Here is a 23308-nt window from a genome sequence, read left to right on the forward strand (position 1 = left end):
TCTCTCTCTCTCTCTCTCTCTATCTCTCTCTCTCTATGTTAGGTTGTTCTTTCTTACTGCACGGGAATATTCGCGCGAATTGGTTAATATTTTTTAATTAATTTCTCAATAATTATTACGAAAATTGCAAAATGGTACAAGATTTTCCTTTTCAGTTTGACTTCATCTACCTTCACCTTTCGTTTGGTCACTTACTTGTCGGACGTCCTGTATATACTATATGTATATAAAGTAGTATTTGTAACTATAGATAATTGTACATAAAACAGAATTTGAGAAATGTGTAAATTTTAAGATGGAAGACATCTGTGTATATTATAAACACGTTTACAATATTATTGAGAGCGGGCATTTCCCACATTGGCAATTGATACTCCTTCTATCTGTCTAGGCTCCTTCTAAAGTGGGGATCACACACTTTTGCATAAACGCATAATCATATACATAAGGAAATTGATTGGTCCATTTCCTTATGCATAAGAAAATTGACCAATCAAATTCCTTATGCTTATGATTATGCGCTTATGCAAAAGTGTGTGCTCCTCGCTTTATACTATCTTGTATTTGTATTTTATGCTATAGCATATGCATTTATATAAGTATATGCATATACATATGTGTGTGTATTTTTGACATAGCATATGGCTTCTGCACACGCGGAACGCGGAAACGCTTATGCGGCGTCTACAATAGAGATTTTAAGCCACAAGCTTTAAGAAATTGACCAATCACTGTTGAGTATTCTTCTCATACTTGATTGTGATTGGTCAATTTCTTAAGGCTTAGGGCTTAAAATCTCTATTGTAGACGCCGCATTACTGCGCGGCAAAGGACAACGCTGTAGCTAATCAATTTTTTGCTCTAAAAAGTTATAATTGATTGGCTACCGTGTTTTTTGCCGCGGGGCAAGAATTTCCGCGTCCTGTATGCAGTAGAGTCCTATATAATCAGAGAGGCAACATTAGCGTCTCGTTTTGTTGATTGGCTGGGCCCGTTCCACTTAACAACTATACACTCACGGTATCATTTCATCTTTGTTGTTCACCCAAAGTTAAACAAAGACAAATGATGCTCGCGAGCGTTGCGGTCGTTAAATGGAACGCGCCCTATATTGATCCCGTAGTAATCCTACATCCAAACTAACTACAACCGGCATAAGTAAAAAAAAAAGTATATTTGTAATGTTATTTTCTAAAAAAAAAAAAAAACGTTTTAAATATCTCTGAGATATTTTTAAAATATTTTAGATTACCAATGGACAGGTGAGGGTTCAACATGGTGATCATGGAAAACATGGAGGGGGTAACTGTCTCTCTAATTATATAGGACTCTAGTGTCTAGTGTGCAGAAACCAATAGTATATCTAGACCGAGTGTTAAGGAGTAGGAGTCGTCAAATATTAGACAAAGATAGCATGTTTTGTATCATTATTCTTAAATTTATATATAAGAAGGTTAAGTCATAGTTCTGGGACATCCATAATGCAATGCAAAGAACTGATGTGTGCGCAATCGCTATTAAAAAGAGATGCTAAATAAGATGGATTGTTATTGGCTCTCGCGGCTTTTTGCATGCGTCATGGGTTGCTCATTGGTATATATAATATCAATAGTATGACTTAACCTTCTTTTATATAACCTTAATCATTCTAGCTTTGTTTTTTTCATCCCCTCTACTTTTTGATTCTCAGTTAAGCTGCGTTCGGAAACATCATCCGTGTACACGTGAGTGTGCCGCATTCTATCTTTGTTATTTACTAAAAGTTGAACAAAGATAGAACGACGTACATGTGCACACGGATGATATTTCTGAACGCAGCCTCAACGAAGGCTTTAGAACTAATCTCTTCTCGATATTCGCCCATGGTTAGGTTGCACCAATTACTTTTCCAGACTCAGTGCCCTATGCAAAATAAAAATTTAATTAATCATGTTTCACAGTACGGTATATTTTATTTTGTTTTATTGCTTGTTTTATCAAAAAAAGGTTTCCTATATGAACTTCGTCGTTTCTAAGTATCGTATATTATTGATTAATATTTACGACTCAAATTAAATTTAAATGTTTACATTTACAGTTTGTCAAGATGCCAAGCCCATATTTTTTGTTATGTTGCACGAAAGCATCGTGCAACATAACCAAGCAGGTTATGTTGAAACGAGGGGTTTGTTCTTTATAGCTGAACTGGCTGCATTAGTTCAGAGTTTATCTTTTTTTCTCTCCATTGGAAAGAGAAAGATAACCTCTAAATGCAGCCAGTTCAGCTATAAAGAACAGACCTGAAGTTCAGCACGCGTAGTTCGTGAATTGCCCAACGACATACTGCGAACAGCGCCCATGAAATACGACCATATTTTGACTCACCTCACTACTGGAGTTCGGTCTCCTGTTCTCTAGTTTTCTTGGCTTTACTCTATCATGCATCGTTAAAAAACGACAGATTGTCGTTCTGTTGATCATACAGCAGCTATTTCTTTCTTAACGTTCTGACTATGGGAAATGTCATAGACATAGTATATCTAGACCGAGTATTTGCCTTTATTTAAGATTTAAGGAATAGTAAGAATACACGTATAGGAAAGGACGTACTCTGTTCCCTACTCCTTGCGTTCTCTCTTGTTCGCACGTAGCATAGCGTACTCTTTCGCTATGTTAGTCGCTTGTTATTGTCCTCAACACTCGGTCTAGATAAAGACCTTCTAAGGGCCATAGCACATAGAAAATCTTAAGCAGTAAAACTTAAGACTTAAGGGTCAACAGGAGTGACGAGCAAACTCCGAATTGACATTGGAGACCTCGCGCAGTGAAAATGTGAAACTCAGGTGTCAGGGTTACCAACGCTGAAGAATGAATTCTCAGTCTCGATGAATAGGTGTATAGGTGTATAGGTGTATGTCTGTATACGTACACACGATTGCATTGCACGCGTTGACGCACCATGGAGAGAAAAGATAGAAAAGGATCAACGATCACGCTATCCTTGTTCCTCTAGCGTATAGCTTTACGGCCAAGATATGGCCAAATGCTTTCTGGCCTCTTGTAGCAGAAAGCAGCAGGGTTGGGAACATTACTCTACAAAAGTAATGCGTTAAAATCTATAATTTATACGTTACTATAGATTTTCAGTACTGACAGTGACTATTAACCCAGACAGCACAAGGATGTCCTTAGGACGTCCAAAGGGCATCCAGGATATATATGTAGAATATCCTCAGGATATCCCATTGTAATCCTCAGATCTCCTCGGGATGTCCTGAGGAAGAGTAAATGATAGCCGTATATTAACCTCTGGAGAATCCAGGGAGATCCTGTGGAATATCCTAAGGATTTTTATAGGATATGTTAGAGATATTTTTCGTATGTTTCAAGGAATAAAATTTTAAAATTTAAATATAAATTAAAATTATGTTTTGTTATTTACTGCCAATATTAAAAATCTATTAAAAATAGTTCACCGTTCTTTAATATTTGAGGCTTTCGTGCTGTACATGAATATTTTAGGTTTGGCTCCCGGGTTTGAGTTGTGTAATATTTTCTAAACGATCCAATATCTGAATTCCCTATGTTGGGATTGCATCAGAAATTGAACTGATAGAAAATAATTACATTTGTAATTTCCTGTCAGTTGCTCTTTGCAAGCTTTATATAATTCTCATGATCAAATCTCAAATACGAGTTCGCGTGTCGCATAGCGGTAAACAAACGAACTAGCGGTTGAATACTATTGTTTGTAAAGTTTTTGGAATGTTGCGAACAGTAACATTTCTCATGAAATATTAAATAAATAATAATTTTGGATATATGAAAATGTGCGCATCAAATTCAATTATTAATATTAAACGAAATTAATGTTAACAATTAATTGCACATGTATATATCCTCTGGAAATCCAAAAGACATCCAATATAATGGACAGGGCAGATATATCCTACGGACATCCAGGGGTTAGGTAATATATATCCACTGGACATTTTATAGGACATTAATACTTATTATAATACTTAAGATTTCTAAATTATATTAAATAGCCGACACAACTAAAAATAATTATGTATGCATATTAAATTTTTATAAATATATTTATAATAATATCTTAAAACATCCTACAAATGTCCTGAACCGTCCTGGACATATTCAGGATGATCCTGAGGATGTTTTGTGCTGTCTGGGGAGAGACCAGAAAGCATTTTTAGACCGTATTTTGGCCGTAAAGCGATATGCTAGAGGAACAAGGAGAGCACGCGTTTGTCGCTCCTTGTTTGACATCTCCCAACCGCAGTCATGTGCTCAACGTATCGGTGTGCCTTCACGGACGCTACACACATACGCGATGAAAGACAGACAAAGATGATGCGATCATCTTTCCTTGTCATACGGCCAGTGTGTCACCACAGAATATTCCCCATGTTCTCCTGTTCGCTGTACTTTAGATACAGATGTGGTGAAATTCATAATCTTTGTCCTACATCTCGAAAAATTAATATTTTTTCATGAAACTTGTTTTGACGTATTGTTAGAATTAGTTGTACAGAGCCGATTTTGCAATTTAGTTTTTAAAAATTTATAATAAATAATACGATTGCGTATTGATTGCGACCAGATTTGCGAGTAGCTGTATGTTGTTTGTCAGTATTAGAATTTTTATTTTGATCATTTTTCCAAAAAAACGCTCTGTACGTCTAAAAAGATGATATGCTGCTGAATACGAATATCATTAGAATTCCATTTTCTCTTTATTTTGGCTGTAGGAGGTAGACTACGAATTCGTAATTCACGGCTTCCGGCGAGAGGTCTCTACTGTCTCTCCTGTCAACCCTTAACTTTATAATTTATTTATAAAAAAAGTAAAATGAAGTGTAAATTATGAAAAATGCATGTTATGAAAGAGTAAATTAATAGACCTTATATACAAAGTATACAAGTTTATATACAAAGTTAGTTATATGCAAAGTGTAGTATATATTCGCCAATATTTATCATTCAAATTAACTCTCAAGTATCTTAAAGAAATATTCAACCTAAAAAGATTTAACACATATACATATAAAGAAACTTAATATAAAATAGATATGCTACAATGGTAAAATAAAGTTTACATCTTTTTGTTAAAAAATGTTTATTTTGTCACATGTACAAAAAAGTATATATAAAAATATTTAAAAAAAAATTAATATTAATTATTAAGTAATCTAAAAGCAACAATTTTTATATTATGCAAAGTATAGTATATATTCCAATATTTATCGTTCAAATTAACTCTCAAGTATCTTAAAGAAATATTCAACCTAAAAAGATTTAACACATATATAAATTATACAAAATATGTGGAAAAAAATGATTAAAGCTTTAATTACCTCTAATACACCGTCTTCCGACAAGTCAGAACAATGTACAGCGTTTTGTACTTTTGTTTTTCCATATTTTGCTCTAAGAGAATTCGGTTTGATTTGCCGCGCAATGTTCTATAGCGAATAAATATATCTGTAATATCGAACAAAATATTTAAAGTAATACATACTTACAGGGTCCATTGGACCGCAGAGATTCCTAAAATCAGTAACGATGTTGGACTCCTCGTTTTTACGGCTTACTTCTATAACGACGCATGGACCAGACTGTAATTCAACTACCATTGCCTATGATAAATATTTATGAATGCTTTCTTTTCCATAAATAATTATTTGTAGAATAAACGTAAAATGCATATGAAAACATACGATGTACTCGGAAAGCACGCCTTTATAAATTTCTAGAAATTCTTCGGAATTAATTAAATTAACATGAAATTGTTGTACTGCAGTAATTATATAGCCTGCTTTTTGAATATCATCAATAATGGCACCTAGATTATAAAATTAATTTATAAAAATAATATCAAATATATGTATATCAAATATAGCGGAAAGTGCTACAAAGAGTAATATGAAAATTCCATTATTTAGATATTTGCAATAATATATATTAATAAAATGTTCAATTTACCAACAAGCTTTGCTTGTACAGCATGTGGCTTGATAATACAACAAGTGCAATTTTGAAAAATTGCAGTAGTTTTTAGTTCTTTATTTTTACTTTTTGAATTAGAAAAGAAATATTGCAACTCCTGGAAAAATATTATAGCAGATTAAAATAAACATTGTTAAATTAAGAACTACATTAAAATTCGTACTTGCGTTGCTATTTCAATATTCTTAGATCCATATACATTATATATTTCATTTTTCTCATAACAAGTTCTTAATGAAGATGTTGTTGAATAAGCATGTTTACAATTTTCTGAACCAGTTAATTCTTGCCATCTGGCTATACCATTTTCTCCTAATAACTCCAAACCAATAACAGGGCCAGAGGTAAGATAATTTATCATAGACCTAAACAAACTTATCATTATAGTATCTCAAATTTATCAAAATCAAAATATAGTAATAGTTTTCATTTTTCAGAACTCTTTCAAAACATTATTAATAATTTGAGATTCAACTTACATTTTATCAATTGTATCTTTTACGAAATAACATTCTGCAACTTCAGTCGCAGTTAATTGCATCATTTTCATATTTGTAATATAGAAATCATGATTTGTAATAACTTTTAATATTTCACCCATTTTGTCAATAATATCTGGTTTCAAAAGTACAAAAAATCTGGAGAAATAAAATTATCTCAATGCAGCACAAAATTTTATACAATAAACCATAAAGTAATAAATCATAAAATCATAAAAAATATAAATGAACTCTTTATTTTACTTTTGCAGTTGCGTTTCCAATTTGATTTTAGTGTAACTATCTCCATAATCCATAATTTTTATACATCTTGAAAATATTGTTACTACAGCACCAATATAAAAATCTTTAGCTTCAATACCTTCACATACCATCCTTTTTAGAAAGGTCTTCTTTGTTTTTAAATCAAACTATAAAAAAATATGGATAATATAAATAATGTTTTTTCTGCAATATTAATAATTTGTATTAACTTGATACATACCAATTCGATAGTGTTGTTAGACGGATAATAATACAGATAAAATTTTTTCAGTATGCAAGCAACTGTGTCATACCATTCAGCTTCAAATACATATCTGTTGCTATAATCTGTAGACATCTCAATACTTGTATGCTGACGATATATTGTTCTCAATAAGTAATAGCATGTCACAGAAATTACAAACGGATTATAAATTTAAATTATCACTTTTTTTTATATATTGTGAACAATAATATCAAGCTGATTATGGGGCAATAAAATTTTATTTATTTTACACATATAATGAAATAATGATATCGTGTTCAAGAAAATGTCTGAAATAATATCAGAGGTAATGAAAACTTTATAATGAAATGACAGATCAATTATTAACATAATGAAATCCATGCTTTAATGACACAAATCGACACAATTCGATATTCCTATGATCACTTCGACCAGAGATAAGCCTAAGAGAAGCAATGCCGGCGATTTTCGAGGGACGCTTTTTTTAGGCCGTAGAGCAGCGCCGTGCATCCACTTTTAGGAATTGGGAACACTAACCCACGTCCACTTTTCGATACTGTCGGTCATTTGGTTCATATCCGCGCTACATCCACTTTTTGATCTTTTCGATATAGTGGTAATATATTCATACCAGAGTTATAAGAAAATACATTATTACATTGAAATAATACTACTTTAATTAATATATATTTTTTTATTTAAATATATAAAAGTGCTCGCATCCCAGTAAGAAATACCAATCGAAAAAATGTGTATTAGATGTCTATTAGACGTCTATAAACGTCTATAGACAGTCTAATAACCGTCTTTTCGACTTGTGATTTCTAACTGGGATAATATATGTATATATTTTTATTCTTTTAGTATATTATTAACCAAAATTATTTGATTTGTTCTAACAATATTCATTTTTTATCTTTGTATCATTACTTTTTATTTAAATAATATTTTTTAATAATTTAGATATTGTTTTTGATAAGAAAAATATATTTAATATCTATTATATTTACTAAATAAATATATTTTATTTAAGAAACTTAAAGATTTAAATATAAACAAAAACGTTATTAAAATTAACCGAATAAATAGTTTTCTTCAATAAAATAAAATTTTTTACTATCAAATTATTTTTTTTCTCGGTATGTAGAATATGAAATGTTTAATATAATGTTTAATCTTCGAGTATTTATCAAAGATCCAAGAAAATAATTTTCACTTTCTTCTAAAGAATCTTCCTGAATTGTAAGATTACAATCTTCTTCCATTTGAAATTCATTTTTTTTAAATTTAAATCTTTTTTCACACACATAAACTCTTCGGATGATCTTTTTAAAAAACGTTGATATCGCCCAATAGCAATGTCTGAAGTATTTTTCTTTTTATAAATAGTTGGAAAAATTGTGGGATTGTAGCTGGGGCGACGAGAATTCTCTGACTTCTTATTTCCAATAAAATGATCACTGCAAATGCGTGATCTATCATGTGGCTTCCATTCCTTTCTGATCCATCAGATCTAAGAAACGAAAATTATTAAAATAAATAGAAATAAGCTCTATTGTGGATATTTTTTGCAACTTTTGAGTTTTTATTTACTAGTAAATTATATTTATCTTAACTTTTTTATAACTTTTAACTATGTTTCATATCTGTTTTACGAGATATTTTAATTTTTATATCAAAATTTGTCAGATTAAAATATAAAATAACTCAAAAAGTACTTAATAAAAAAGTACTTTATTATAGTGTTTTGAAAAGCTTTCGAGATAAGCTACAAGAATATGGAATAAAAAGTAGGCAGTTCCATTTAAAAAATTGAAGGTGATTTTCACGTGACCTTCACGTAACTATTCAAGGTCAAATTAATGACACCATCTCATGTCCCCCTCGAAACCATACAACTTTTGTCTGAAACATTTTTCCATATTTAAAGCCGTTTCCGAGATCCAGGGGTGGTGTCAGACTTTAGAGATACCCTGTATATATATAGGGTGTTCCAGATCACCCGTGCACCCTTTTAAAATGAAAATAAATGGCTTTTATCAAAAATCACAAACATTTTTTAAATAAATCGGATATGCTTTATCGAATAGTGATATTTTCAACTTTTGATACCGACTGGAAATACGCCATCCGAACCGGAAGTTGAATTTTTTGAGAGGAACAGTACTTTTTATTACAGATTCGAATTGTACATAAAAAAATAAGAAACTTTTGTATCAAACGTTTTTCCCTGAGAAAGTGTCTCTGTCAACCTTAAAATTGATCTTGAAAATAACTGTGATGAAATTATGAACTTCAAATGTTCCTGACAGAGGCACTTTTAGAAAAAACGTTTAGTACAAAAGTTTCTTATTTTTTCACGTACAATTCGAATCTGTAATAAAAAGTACTATTAAATTAGTAAGTTAAATTATGTAATAATAAGTACTACTAAGTTCAACTTCCGGTCCGGATGGCGTATTTCCAGTCGGAATCAAAAGTTGAAAATATCACCATTCGATAGAGCATACCCGATTTACTTAAAAAATATTCGCGATTTTTGATAAAAGCCATTTATTTTAATTTTTTAAGGGGTGTAGGTATGGTCTGGGACACTCTGTATATATATGTATATGAGATAACATGATAACAATATAATATACAATACAATTTATTACTAAAAAACAAAACATTCCTTACATTCCTTTACCTTTGGTCGAAAGAAAATCTCAAAAAATTCTTATGTGATTTTTTCTATACTTTGTTATAACATAATTACATATATAAATATGATTTATATAATAGAGTCTGCTACAAATATTACTATTAATATTCAGCATCGTTATCATGTATTGCGAGACCTTACGAAGAAAAGAAAAAAGAGATAAGACGTGAAACAGCGAGCAAATAAGATTAGTATAGATAGCGTGCATCTTTATTTTATTTCTCAAGAATTATTTTCCGCAACATAACTTTATAATACATGGTTGAATTTGGCGCAACATAAGCTTTAAAATAATTAAAAAATTTTTTTGATATATCAAAAATAAATATTGAGTAGTGGAAGTATTTTAAAAAATTTACCATTTTTTAAAAATCCAGATACGCCATTGTAAAGTATATTTAAAACCATAAAACTTTTGTTTAAATAATGTTTTCATATTTCTTTTTGTTTCGATGATATTCACTTCAAAATGTAAAAACCGATTTTTTCTAAGGGATTGTTTTCACCCCTAAAACCGTTTTTTAGCACCAACAAAAAATCGTTTCATTATTAGGGCCTACTAATCTATAATAATACAAAGTTTCAGATTTTTTTAAATTTTCGCATTGCTGAATGTTCCTTGTAAGTCGTTTCGCAAATCCCCTCCATATTTATACACAAAGCGAATAAGAACTTCAGACTACGCATGAATCAGGGATGGCGCGCATGGGTGGCATGTGTGTGTACTATTGCATATTATTTTTTGGTTAAAAATGTTATAAGAACTATTCATGATATTTAAATATCGATAATCTTTGATAAAAATTATTCACGTATTATCTAATCTACTTATTTTATTTCTAGTCGTTACTTCGGTGATATCAATTAGAAAATGTTCTTTTACTAAGTAAGTTGTATTCAAAATAGCGATATTTAGATATTATGCATATTTTTTATAACATCTTTAGCGAAACAGTAAAATAGCGTACATTTTCACGCGCCGCGAGCGCGTCATCCCTAATTCATGCGTAATCTAGAGCGCTCATTCGTAAGCTTATATAAAGTTGCTCTCATTTAAAAAGTAGTATTCAGACGCAATTTTGTCAGAGAAAGAAGTTGTTTCTTCTGGCACAGACAATCACGCTGTATATTCCGTGTCCGCAAATTCTGGTATACCCTGTATATAGAAGTCTGTGACATAAAGCAATTATTTATTTTTGCTTAATAAATATTATAGATAATTATAAAAATAATTATAAAAATAATTATAATTATATATTATTCAAACAAAAATGGAACAATTTTTCTCAATATCTTGAGAATCTACAAATTCTAATAATTTTTGCTTATATTGACATTTACATTGTTATTAACTTTATCGTTTATTTATAAAAAAAATAAAACGAAGAAAAAAATTATGAAAAATGCATATTATAAAAGAGCAAATTAAGCTGTTTTTTTTCATGCGTCATAAGTTTAGTTACTGTGCAGATCGCTGATTGGCAGCTTGGAGGTAAGCAGAAATGAAAAGCCTGAGAGCGACAATGCCGACGTTTTACGTGCGACGCTTTCTCTACGCTAGAATCTCTAGAAAATAGAACTAGAGTTCCAATAGCCTAGTTTACATCGATATACTTTAATACGTACTAAATATTATATCCACCAATCACAATTATTTCATTCTTTAGAGGAATGGCTATGATTGGCCAGTGTAATACTTAATACATATTAAAGTATATTGATGTAAACTAGGCCTATAAATAGAGTTGTGCCAATCTGACGGATTATTTTCCGTCAAACAGCAAATTAAGGGCAAATTTCAAACAGATTTTATCATAATTATATAAATAAGATGTTATATAAATAAGATGTTAGTCTAAGGTGTAGAAAAGGCTGTTCTAACTGTATTTTAATTTTATTTTTCTTTTACAAATATATACAGTATTTAGAAAAACCATTCAATATTTATATGGTAGATAGGACACACCATACTGAGTAAAAAAAAACCTTAGTAATAGGTCGAGAGCTCCACCATTTCTGAGATATAAACATTTTTGTATGTTAGCATCATAATTGATTTACTGGTTTCTACGTGTCGTATGCAATGAGAGAAGAAGATAATCTGTCGAAATCTTTATCTCGATATTTACAAAAAGTGTTTCACATGTCCTCCTTCCATTTTCACGCTTATTGGCATCTTCTTCTTACAGAATCGCGAACTCTCTTGAAAATTTCAAGTCTCTGTCGAATTATTTGATAAGCACACTGGATTCAGTCACGTAATTCTTCTAAGTCATTTATCGGCGAAGAATACACTATGTTTTTGATATATCCCTATAAAAAAGGTCCAAGGGATTTAAATCGGAGGATGAAGGAGGCTATGCAACTTTGTAGCACTGTTTGAAATGAATACAACGATGTATGATATAAATAATGTAAATATTTTATATATTATACACGTGTTTCATCAACTTGAAATATCGCGGACAAGGTTTATCTTTTCATTTTCGGCCCTGCGATATGGCCAACTTCGGATTGAATATTATGATCAAATGACAAAACATAACATATGTCAAGACCATAGACATAGTATATCTAGACCGAGTGTTTAGGAGTGACAGCCGAGGTGCACGTAGAAAAAGACACTCTGTTTTGTGCTCCTTGCGTTCTCTCTCGCTCGCACGTAGCATGCCGAAAGAGAGCGCTATGCTATGTGCGAGCGAAAGAGAACGCAAAGAAACAGAGTATGTCCTTTTCTACGTGTATCTTTACTCCCACTCCTTAAATAAAGGCAAACGCTCGGTCTAGATATACTATGTCTATGGTCAACACGATTTTATATTCTCAATTTCTAATGCACGAGTCAGAAGTTGGCCATAATGCTGGGCAGAAAGTGAAATGGTAGACGTTGATATTTCCCCATACAGCACAGAACATTGCAATTACATTGCAGTAACATTACAATCTTGCAAGTTGCAATGTAATATTGTTGAGACATTATTGAAACATATAATTGTAATATTTCATAAGGATGTTACAGTATCATTTCAAAAACATTACAAAAAACAGTTTTCGGTAATCGTTATTTCGTTTGTTTACCGCTATGTGGCGCGCGTTGCGTTATCTATCCCACATTTAAGTTTCAGTCACGATGATTACATAAAGCTAGCAAAGAGCGGATAATCAGATTAAAGATGTAACTATTTTTATCAGTTTAATTTATCTGATACAATCCCAACACAGGGAATTCAGATATTAAACTTATTGTTCAGTAATCGGATACATAAATATCCAAAAAGGTTAAAATTATTCGTTAATTGTCTACTTAAGATGTAAAATAGAGTTTAATATCTATATAAGTAAAATTTTAACTTTTATGAATGAGATTATTTAATCATTACTATTTTCTTAAACTTGTAAATTATTTATAAAATAGCGATGTTAACTAGACAACAGGAAATTGTTAAATAGTTTCCATTCCTGTATAAAACCAGAAATTTGATAATAATTTTTTAATATGCACGATATTTCAGATTTTAATAAATAAACTTCGAGAATATATAAAGACATCCAAGAGAGAAAAAACTCGTAATTGCGTAAATTCACAATCTTTTTTTCTTATTTCTCTTGAATGTCTTTATATATTTTCAAAGTTTATCTATCAAATTTAAAGCGTTCTGCATATTTGTAGCAACGCATTTCAATATTACAAATACATTGCACCGTAACATTACTGTAATATTACATTGTAATATTTCTAAGGGCGGACATTTCAACGTTGCCGCAGACTTGCAGTAACATTGCAGAAACATTTCGCAATTTCCATGCAATATTACAATGTTTCAATGGTCTATGCAACGTTTCTGCAATCTTTCGATGTTGTATGGGTCAAGTCGATAAAACTCGTATAACATGTAAAATATTTACATTATATCATACATCGTTGTATTTGTTTCAAATAATGCTATAACTTTTATTATATCAAAATATTCACATTATTATAAAAAAATTATGCATACTTTTCCGTTCATTAACACATAGCTTTTTGAAATAATTATTATGCTCACAATAAAGTTTAGTTTGAATCATTTAATTTGATATATATTTATTATGGTCTATCTCTTTTTAAAGGATAAAAAAGAGTGGCCAGTTTTGGTGGTACATGCACGCATGCACGATATATACAGGGTGTCTGATAATAATTGCCTCACCCGTAATGTACAGGTAGAATGAATTAAACTGAACAGAAAAGTCTTGTAACATTTTTTTCTATAACTCTTAATAAAGGAGTTATTATTCTGCCAATCTGCGGCGACCTTCAGCCGTGTGCCTGGTAGTGTGCGTGAGCGCTCCGTCGCTACGGCGGCGCACATTACCAGGCGGGCAGCTCACCGACGTGCGTCCGGCTAAAAGTCGGCGCTGATTGACTAGATTTTATTCAATAATAACTTTTTTATTAAGCGTTATAGAAAAGAATGTTACAGGACTTTTCTATTCAGTTTAACCCTATCTGCATATTAAGGGGGCATTATTATCAGACACCCTTGTTTATATATTTTATGCATGTAATGTAACATATGTTACATTGAGCAGGATTCGATACCTTAAATTACCAATTGAACATTAGGACCTTCTGATTGATCAACCGTGCTGGTTACTCTATGCATCGGTCGATATGCATGTTATTGAAATGTGTGCTAATGGAACTCTCCCGTTATATCATAATTATGTCCCACATAATAAGCGATTGATTCACTGTAATTGTAATTAAATAAATAATAAAATATATATTATAAAACAATTTATAATTTAATTTATGAATAAACTTAAAATATAATATGGGAATTACATTCCTATTTTATATTACAAATAGACAGTAAACGAATAAATTTTTATTTATTCTGTCGGTTTCAAACAATCAATATAATATTCTTGTAATGTTCTAGTTTTAGTATATTTAGTATCTGAAATTGATCAAACGAGTCTTGACAACCAATCTCCAATGCTAGGCAACGTATATGTACGTATGAAATAATTTTTACAAGAATTTTCTTGACTCGCATGCACGCACGCATGAAAGAAATGCACTTTTGACAGTTCTGGTTGATGTAGAGAAAACGCGCTTTCGTGATAAGTCGTAATTCTTGACACGTGATCACATATTTTATAATTGAATCGATGCCTCGTTCTCATCGGATAGTGATCTGCAATCCTGTTTGAAACACTGAACATGTTTTAATTGGAATTTCCACATGAAGTTGCTAAAATTTTTGCTTCGTTATTTTCCACCAGGTAAGGAGATGATGTATTATCGAGTACGTTAATGATGTTTGTTTATATTCAAAATCTGAATTTTTTTACGATATTCAGAAAGTATACATTTTTATTTACGCACTTAATCGCAGGGCTTAGCGGCTTCACATTTATAAAAAATAAACAGAATCATTGTGAATTGCGTCTCTTAAAGTATCCTTATGATTTCAAAAATACTGGATAATATTAACTCGATTGTACAATTGTTTGTAATGCAAATTAAAAATTTTAGCAGAATTAGTTTATGCACGTAATCAATATTTTTTTTATTCGTACAATTTTTGCTTTTTAATAGTTTATTAAATTAGTTGATAAAAATTTTTTAGTATTAATTTAATGTACAAGGAAAAACGCAAAAATATTTTAAAATATAGTCAAAATCAAATTAATTTAATATTCTAAACTAAACATTGCTTTTTCAAATATTTTTTAGGTCTTGCGCTACAATACACACAAGGCAGTGATATCAAAACAAAAATGATCGATTTGTTAGATTTGTGTGCTGGGTAATAAACTATTTAGCTTTTACGATTATTCATCACAGTTTTTAAGTAAAAGATGATGAAAAAAGAAACTAAATTTTTATTTACTTTATTTATCGTTATTTCATTTTTGCTTTTGTTTTTATTCAAATATCGAACTACATATATATTTGATGCATGTTTTTGAGGTAAAGCGAGAAATTACATGATTTACTTTGCAGAACGGACATAAGAGCATTAGCGGAGAGCATAAAAGCGTCTGAACCTGTAATAACCGAAAGTGTAATGGACCAGTTAGTTGAAACTCTGCAGAAACTGCAGACTAAAGTTTGCGATACAAACACCAAACGCTACTACAAATACAAAACCTTACAAACCCATCTTTTGCCAGTCACTAATATAGCATTCGATAAGTTAGGTAAAAGGTACTCCGCATTAAAATTGTTACTTAACCGTTCATAAAATTTATAAAATTTCAAAACAGATGAAGTTTATTTATATATTCCAACACATATAATATTTGATCAGTCGATTAAAAGCTACTAAAAAGATATAACAGCGATTCGACATTAAAAATAAATAAATATTATGCATCAGATAATTTATCGATACAAAATATGTAACAAAATATGTAAATGTCGGTCAAAATATGTCATTATCCGTTTGATCAACAGATGCTTGACAGGTAGCTACGACCGAACTTGTAAAGTTTGGGACATTGACAGTGGAACGGAGCTTTTTACTCTCGAAGGCCATAAGAACATGGTCTACGCCGTCTCCTTCAACAATCCAACTTCGTAAGTTAGTCAATAATCAAAGTTAGTTTGCGATAATATCGATCCGGGTTAAAAGTAAGTTGGCACTTGTGTGTATAGCTTATAATGAACAAGTTATTCTTTTTATCACATGCGCTTTCTATCACATATTCGTTGTAATGCGGTGGTAATCAAATTAAATTTATTTCCGTTATAGTTATCGTTATCATTTCAGGGACAAAATTGTGACTGGATCCTTTGACAAAACGGCAAAAATTTGGTGCTCGCGAACAGGTCACTGCCTTGCGACTATGTGGGGTCATGATGCGGAAGTGGTGGTAGCTAAATTCTGCCCGACGCAATGCAAGCTCGCGACTGGCTCTATTGACGCGACATCAAAAATATTCCATATAGAAACTGGTATCAAAAATATTGCAGTGTTATCTCACATAATAAACACGCACCGATATATGTGGTTGGCAATCGATTGAATGTGACGGACTACTGTCGAGTCAATTTCTGGATATGCGAACAACGCGGAAACAGTTAACGTACTCTCGCTTATATCCGATTATTGCCGGCTTATGTTATCACAAATGGCGGTATCCTAATTAAACAAGCTTAAATTAAGAGCGATTGTGAATTGTTGCAAAAATTTTCAAAAGTTTTGATTGTCTCTGAGAGGCAATTTAGACAATTTTGACAAAATATTAACTGCTATGGATTCTAGGAATAATTTTATAACGATATTTATAACGGTTATATAAAATAATTAAACTTTACTTTTATCTTTTTTTTTGAGTAAGCAAAATAAACTAATTAAACATCTTGGTTTTATTATTTAATCATTTGTTAATTAAATAAGATTCATCCGAGAACATATTTTTTAAGAATAAATGCTACTGGTATGCCATATCCTTCTTTTATATAAGGAACATAAACAGATTTGGATTCGACAGGTCAAGAGTTGAGTACATTGAGGGGCCATACGGCGGAAGTCATTGCATTGCATTATAATAATGATGGAAATCAGATCATATCAGGTTCTTTCGATGGGACAGTAAATATCTGGGATACAAGAACTTTTGCGTGGGTTCTCTTTCTTATTTTATACTACATATTTTATCCCGAAATTAAATGTCAAAACTTCGGAAGCGTGTGGGGGATCGATAAGCTACAAAACAATAAAGTACTTTAGAGATTTGCTTGTTTTTGCTTCGTATTGAAGAAAATCGCAAAAAAAAAAAATTTTTTACCAAAAAACTTTAAACAATATTAAAATTATTAGATTTATCGGAAAGTACCATGAAATAAAAGTTGTAGAGCATAGAATTAAGAAAAGAGAGTGAATCAAAATCCTCGTGAACTAAAATTAGAGAATTGTAAATAAATACGCGACAACAGGAAGCAAAAATATTTTTTCTTAGTTTATCAATCTCCCACACGCTTTCAAAATTTGACATTAAATTTCGGGACACTCTGTACATATAAAGTAATTGTCAATATTAAAAAGTGCAGTATAACTGTTTGACATTTTTACAGAATCAACTTCTTTTTTTTTTCTTAATATCGTAATATTACTTTTATTTCTTTGCCATAGCAGTCGTTGACTAATATGTGTATAAGTTCGTACCATTATTACACAAGCGTTATTTACACGTAAAATTATTAGGTGTACAACTTTGCTTCCGCCGTTTTTTCCCGAAATTCGAGGCTTTATTGTAAAAGACTGGTTATTGCTTGTTGAGTCACTCCCAATGATCGTGCCAATTCTTTTTGACTTTGACTCGAGTCTTCATTAAGTAATGCCTCCAATTCTGCATCTTCGAAAACCTTCTCTCTTCCACCGCTATGCCGGCCTTCGACGTGAAAATCACCGTTCTTGAAGCGTTGAAACCACTCACGACACGTTCTTTCACTAATAGCGGCTTCACCATAAGTATTTGAGAGCATTCGATGAGCTTTAGCCGCAGATTTCTTCATATTGAAGCAGAAAATTAAAACCTCCCGCAAATGACGAGAATTTGGCTCGTAAACTGACATTTTCAATCGAGAATAACTTTATGATGCAGACATAAATCGACTAATGTTTCTATGGGGTTATGTTGACAGATGCTCAAGTTTATCGCATGACGTCTATGATCTATTTATTTCGACCACTACTTACCGCTAAAGCCATCTATAGGAAAACGGCGGAAGCAAAGTTGTACACCTAATATGTTTTCTTAAAATAATGTATTTTTTTCTTATCACCTCAAACTTTATATCACGTGGAACTTAAAATAAAGATACTTTTACCTAACAATCAGGCGAACGAGTGTGTTGATTGGACATCACGCGGAATTGTCCAACTGTCTTTATAATTTTGACTGCTCGTTAATCGCATCATCTTCGATGGATAAAACCGCGAAGATATGGGATGTGAGAATGAATTCTTGCCTGGCTACTTTGCTGGGACATGACGACGAAGTCTTGGATCTCGCTTTCGAGAATAATGACAAGAAACTAGCAACAGCTAGCAGTGACACTACCGCGCGAATTTGGGATATAAGCAGCAATTTCCAACAATTGGCGCTGATGAAAGGCCACCGAGAAGAAGTTTCAAAAGGCAAATTTCTTATTGCAGATAAACGTCTCGCGACTATCTCATATTCATTTTAATGTACTTCAATTTCCTACAAATTTATTTATAGTTTGTTTCAGTCCAAACGGCCATCAACTTTTAACTGCTTCCTTAGACAGAACGGCCAGGTTATGGTCTACAGATGACGGTTCTTGCTTTCAACAGTTGAAGGGACATACCGATGATGTTTTTGCTTGCGCATTTTCGTATACAGGGGATAGTATAATTACCACTAGCAAAGACAATACTTGCATGATTTGGAGATGATTTGATTGGTTTCAAGTATGCGCTTAGTTTTTGCTTATCGCTCTGTTTATCATTTATGTTGTATATTTTTATGTTCTCTAACTTTGGTGCGTATACAATCTATCGTTTTTCGATAAGCAGGCGAATAGATGGCGATCAAGCGCTTCCGCATTCCACTAGACGGTATTATCAAAATTTTGACAATGAATAATATCGCATTGAAGAGAAAAAAATCATTTGCTGCAAGATTATCACTATAATTGTATGTTTGATATGAAATCGACAAGTTTCGTTATAACGTAAGAATTTGTTGCTAAAATAGAATTTTTTTTTTAAATAAATTTATTTCTTTTTGTTATACCGAAATCATCACTGTTTTAATGGCAAAATAAGAGAGAATCAATTTATTACTATAACAAAATAATTTTTTGTAGATTGACAAAACATATTTTTAACAAATAAATTTCTAATATTCTTAAGTTTTTTGTTGTCCATATAATAACCGATAAAAAGTTAGTACAAAATATGTATATCATATCAACAAATTTTTTTTTTTCTGAAAAGAATATTTAAAGCAAACGTGTTTATCTTTAAATGGATTTATTTCATAATCGTGTTTTTTTTTAAATATATTTACTTTCTAATTCTTAAGATAACACACATATAAATTGTTATATTAAATTGCACAAGTGCATTTTCTAAAAATATTTTAATAATTATTTATTAAGATATTATTATAATAATTATTAAGATGCATAACTAATATATACAAGCATTATTAAAAATTGTTTGCATCATACACTAATGAGATGACGAAACAGTATGTGTATTGAGGTTTAAGAAACTGATAACGTTAGAAAAATCACCGATAAAAATTGTTACGCAAACACACACACACACACACACACACAAGTAATCGTTCAATATTAATTAATATTTGCAAGTTAGCTTTATACGCATTTGCACATGTATACATAGGCACTTCGATATGATAAATATGTAAAATTGCAAATCATTTTATGGATATCTATATCAACATTAATAGAAAGATAAAATAGAATTTTTTGATCTCTCCTATATACAAAGTGAGTCAGTAGAAACTACTTTCTAACAATAAGATATTTTCATAACTATTGATTTTACACAAAAACGTTCAAGACAAAAATTAATTAATTTTAAAAAGGCTGCAAAATATTGACATACTTCCCATACAGCACTAAAGCTTGCAACAACATTGCTGCAATATTGCAATATTGCATATTGTAGTTTAATGTTGCAGAAATATTACAAAGACATTATTTTACAATATAACTTTAGTAATGTTACAGCAACATTCTAAAAATATTCCAAAGAAAGTATTCGATAATCGCTAGTTCATTCGTTTACCGCTATGCGGCGTATATTGCGCTATCTATTCCGCATTTAATTTTTAGTCATTATATAATTTTATTGATTATATAAAGTTATATATTTTATTATTATATATTTTTAGTGATTATATAAAGTTACATATACAATTATATATTTTTAGTGATATTTATGTATACAATTATATATTTTTAGTGATTATATAAAGTTTACAAAGAGCGGCAAATAAGATTAAAAAGATATAATAACTATTTTTGTTAGTTTAAGTCATATGATGTGACCCCAATACAGGGGACTAAGACATTGGACTAAGAATTCTTTTAATAGTTTCCATTCTTATATAAAATAAAAAATTTGATAATAATTTTCTAATATGCAAGATACTTCAGATCTTAATAAATAAATTTTGAGATTATATGAAGACAAGAGAGATGTGAAAAACTTGTATGCGTAAATCCACCACAATCTTTTTGCATATCTGAATATTTCGGATTCGATTGTGAATTTACAAAATTGCAAATTGAGTTTTTTCTTATTTCTCTTAGATATTCTTTGTTACTGAAGGAAGTCGAATGTGTACCAAAAAATTTGCAATTTATAAATTTGTTATTATTATAATACAGAAAATCTATATACACACTAAATCCTGATTTTTATATGCCTAATTTCTTATTATTTTTTTCATATGTTAAGGATATTATGTCGATAAATATACATAAAGCATTATTGCATATATATTATATTGCTATGTTGCAGCAATATTATATTGCAATATTTCTGTAGGCGGACATTTTGTTGTTGCTGCAATATCATAACAATGTTGTAGCAACATTTCGCAATGTTTCTGCAATGTTGCAATCTTGCAGAAAAATGTTGCTGCAATGTTGTTGCAATCTTGCGGTGCTGTATGGGTTCAGTTTTGTAGCCATCGATTTTCATTCAGTACGTTTCAGAACTTCAAGAGAGAAAGATGAATTTTTCAATCGAAGAATTTGCAGTAATTGCACTCATTTTAGATGAGGAAGGAACCGTTTTACGCAAAAAAAGAAAGCGTAAGTAGATCCATGAAATTTGTAAAAAAAGAAAAATTGAAGGCGAATTCGCAACATTGTATAAAGAATTAATAGACGATAAAATTAAATTTTATCAATATTTCCGGATGTCTCAATGGTCATTTTATACATTATTAGAGAAAATAGAAAGTATGACTAATGATCTAATAATCATACGAAAGTATGTTTAATGTATCCAATGATTCGTGCAAACGTTGACACAACACTTCAAGATATTCCTGCCCGAGGTGGAAATGCTACACAACAAGCCTTTCATGTTAGACATATATATAAAAAAAATTTTAATTCACCAATAGGATCAGTTTCTTGTCAAAATGAAAAATGTTAAATATTTATGTATTTGTGAATCAGTAATTATAATTTCAATTCACATTACTATTGACTTCGATTTTTTACTATCATTAATAATAATAATAATTTAGTTATTATTTAACATACCTAGTTGTTCCAATTCCTTTGCTATTTCAGTTCACTTTTTATCTTTATAATTTCCATTCAGATATTGTGAATGTGCTAAATTATAAAGTTCCTCATAATCGCGAACATATTCTATTAATTTTTCATCATCCATTTTAAATTATAATGAAAAACATTAAATTGCACAGATTCAAATGTATAGCTAAACTGCTTAAAATTTTTGAGTACTCGGAGGATTTTCTCCTCTACGTCTCAGTGTTTTGTTTGAAATCGTTCAGATGTCATAGTGCCGTCCGTTCAGTGAAAATATGGGCGCACTGACACTGACATTGATACGGACGGCTGGATACTGATACGGATACTGAAATGTAAGAATACTCTAATATAAAATTATAGAAACTTATTTTCATCAGTGCACGGACGTGCAACGGAACGGATACGGGACGGATATGAACGGATATGAACGGATACGGCACGGTTTGAATCGATCTTTAGTCATCTTAATTTATTTTTAGCTAAAGGTGCCAACAAAATTTTGAAGGTTATCTCAAATTTTTTAAATGGAAAATCCTATTTTTAATCAATTATAATTATAGAGGATAAAAGGATGAAACCAACGACCTGTAACACTTTGACCGTAGGGTGATCTTGAAATGAAAAAAAAATCTAGAAAAACAGAAGGAGTAATAGGTAATAAAAGTAATAATTTTTTAAACAAAATAAATTAATTTTATTAATAAGATGTTATCTATTAGAATCGTGCTCGACATTGATAATACATTACTTCTTGTCTTTGGGAGTTGTTGGTACATCTCGATATACTATTTATTCATTTTAATGAAATCCCATTGACACATTAATTTCTTTTATGTTCATCAACATTGTGTTATTAATCCCGAAGACATGAAACAACCAATGCAACGATTCCAAAAGATACGTTGCAAAGAGTTCGCGCATCTATAGATCTTTAGAACATATTCAAAAATATCATGTAATGAATGAGCAACATTTTCAGCATATTATTAAATAAAATTTATTCTGTTTGAAAAATTATTACTTTTATAACTCTTTCTGTTTTTCTAGATTTTTTTATTTCAAGATTCCTTCATGATTAAAGTGTTATAAGTCATTGGATTCGTCTTCATCTTCTACAATTATTGAGCATTAGTTGATTAAAAATAGGGCTTTCCATTTAAAAAAATTTGACATAATCTCCAAAACTTTTTGGTGTTTCTACTTAAAAATAAGTTAAAATGAATAAAATGTAGTTCTTTCAAAATTATTTAACTTTTGTCTGAAACGTTTTTGTGTAAAATCAATATTTATGAAGATATCTTTGAAAGCAGTTTTTA

At 30.7% G+C, this 23308-nt stretch overlaps 2 protein-coding genes and 1 long non-coding RNA gene across 5 annotated transcripts; 1 reads left to right on the forward strand and 2 right to left on the reverse strand.

Moving 5' to 3' along the window:
• Positions 1-1432: 1432 nt before the first annotated feature.
• Positions 1433-2781, reverse strand: LOC138937745 (uncharacterized). 2 transcript variants are annotated; one of them, XR_011447567.1, is made up of 3 exons: positions 2590-2781; positions 2365-2490; positions 1433-1902 (listed from the first exon to the last, which is right to left on the reverse strand). It is a non-coding gene; the product is annotated as an uncharacterized lncRNA (long non-coding RNA). The 2 variants fall into 2 exon arrangements; XR_011447566.1 differs by having other exon boundaries at positions 2365-2519.
• A 2348-nt stretch (positions 2782-5129) lies between these two features.
• On the reverse strand, positions 5130-7614 carry Nmdyn-d7 (nucleoside diphosphate kinase homolog 7). 2 transcript variants are annotated; one of them, XM_070303985.1, is made up of 9 exons: positions 6991-7614; positions 6750-6916; positions 6486-6644; positions 6170-6371; positions 5983-6103; positions 5718-5842; positions 5523-5636; positions 5355-5462; positions 5130-5285 (listed from the first exon to the last, which is right to left on the reverse strand). In XM_070303985.1, the coding sequence occupies exons 1-9, from the start codon at positions 7105-7107 to the stop codon at positions 5253-5255; spliced, it is 1146 nt and encodes a 381-aa protein (XP_070160086.1). In that variant the 5' UTR covers positions 7108-7614; the 3' UTR covers positions 5130-5252. The 2 variants fall into 2 exon arrangements, with proteins under 2 accessions (XP_070160086.1, XP_070160085.1); XM_070303984.1 differs by having other exon boundaries at positions 5130-5462.
• A 7054-nt stretch (positions 7615-14668) lies between these two features.
• LOC138937847 (dynein assembly factor with WD repeat domains 1) lies at positions 14669-19119 on the forward strand (the record flags this gene model as incomplete). The annotated part of the gene is made up of 8 exons (XM_070304496.1): positions 14669-14699; positions 15426-15498; positions 15696-15899; positions 16149-16271; positions 16465-16649; positions 17189-17318; positions 18539-18837; positions 18923-19119. Coding segments are annotated over 8 exons (1242 nt in total), but the record flags the coding sequence as incomplete, so codon positions are not given.
• Positions 19120-23308: the final 4189 nt, after the last annotated feature.

Source organism: Polyergus mexicanus, unplaced genomic scaffold (assembly GCF_030449975.1).
Source record: "Polyergus mexicanus isolate NDT 795.1 unplaced genomic scaffold, iyPolMexi1.0 SCAF_11, whole genome shotgun sequence".
In the NCBI taxonomy this organism is placed as follows: Eukaryota; Metazoa; Arthropoda; class Insecta; order Hymenoptera; family Formicidae; genus Polyergus; species Polyergus mexicanus.

Coding starts and splice junctions, on each gene's coding strand:
- Nmdyn-d7 (XM_070303984.1), bottom strand. CDS start 7,107: ATGTCTACAGATTATAGCAACAGATATGTATTTGAAGCTGAATGGTAT. Junction 6,645..6,749: donor TTGGAAACGCAACTGCAAAA/GTAAAATAAAGA, acceptor TTATTTCTCCAG/ATTTTTTGTACTTTTGAAAC. Junction 5,843..5,982: donor TGTACAAGCAAAGCTTGTTG/GTAAATTGAACA, acceptor TTTATAATCTAG/GTGCCATTATTGATGATATT.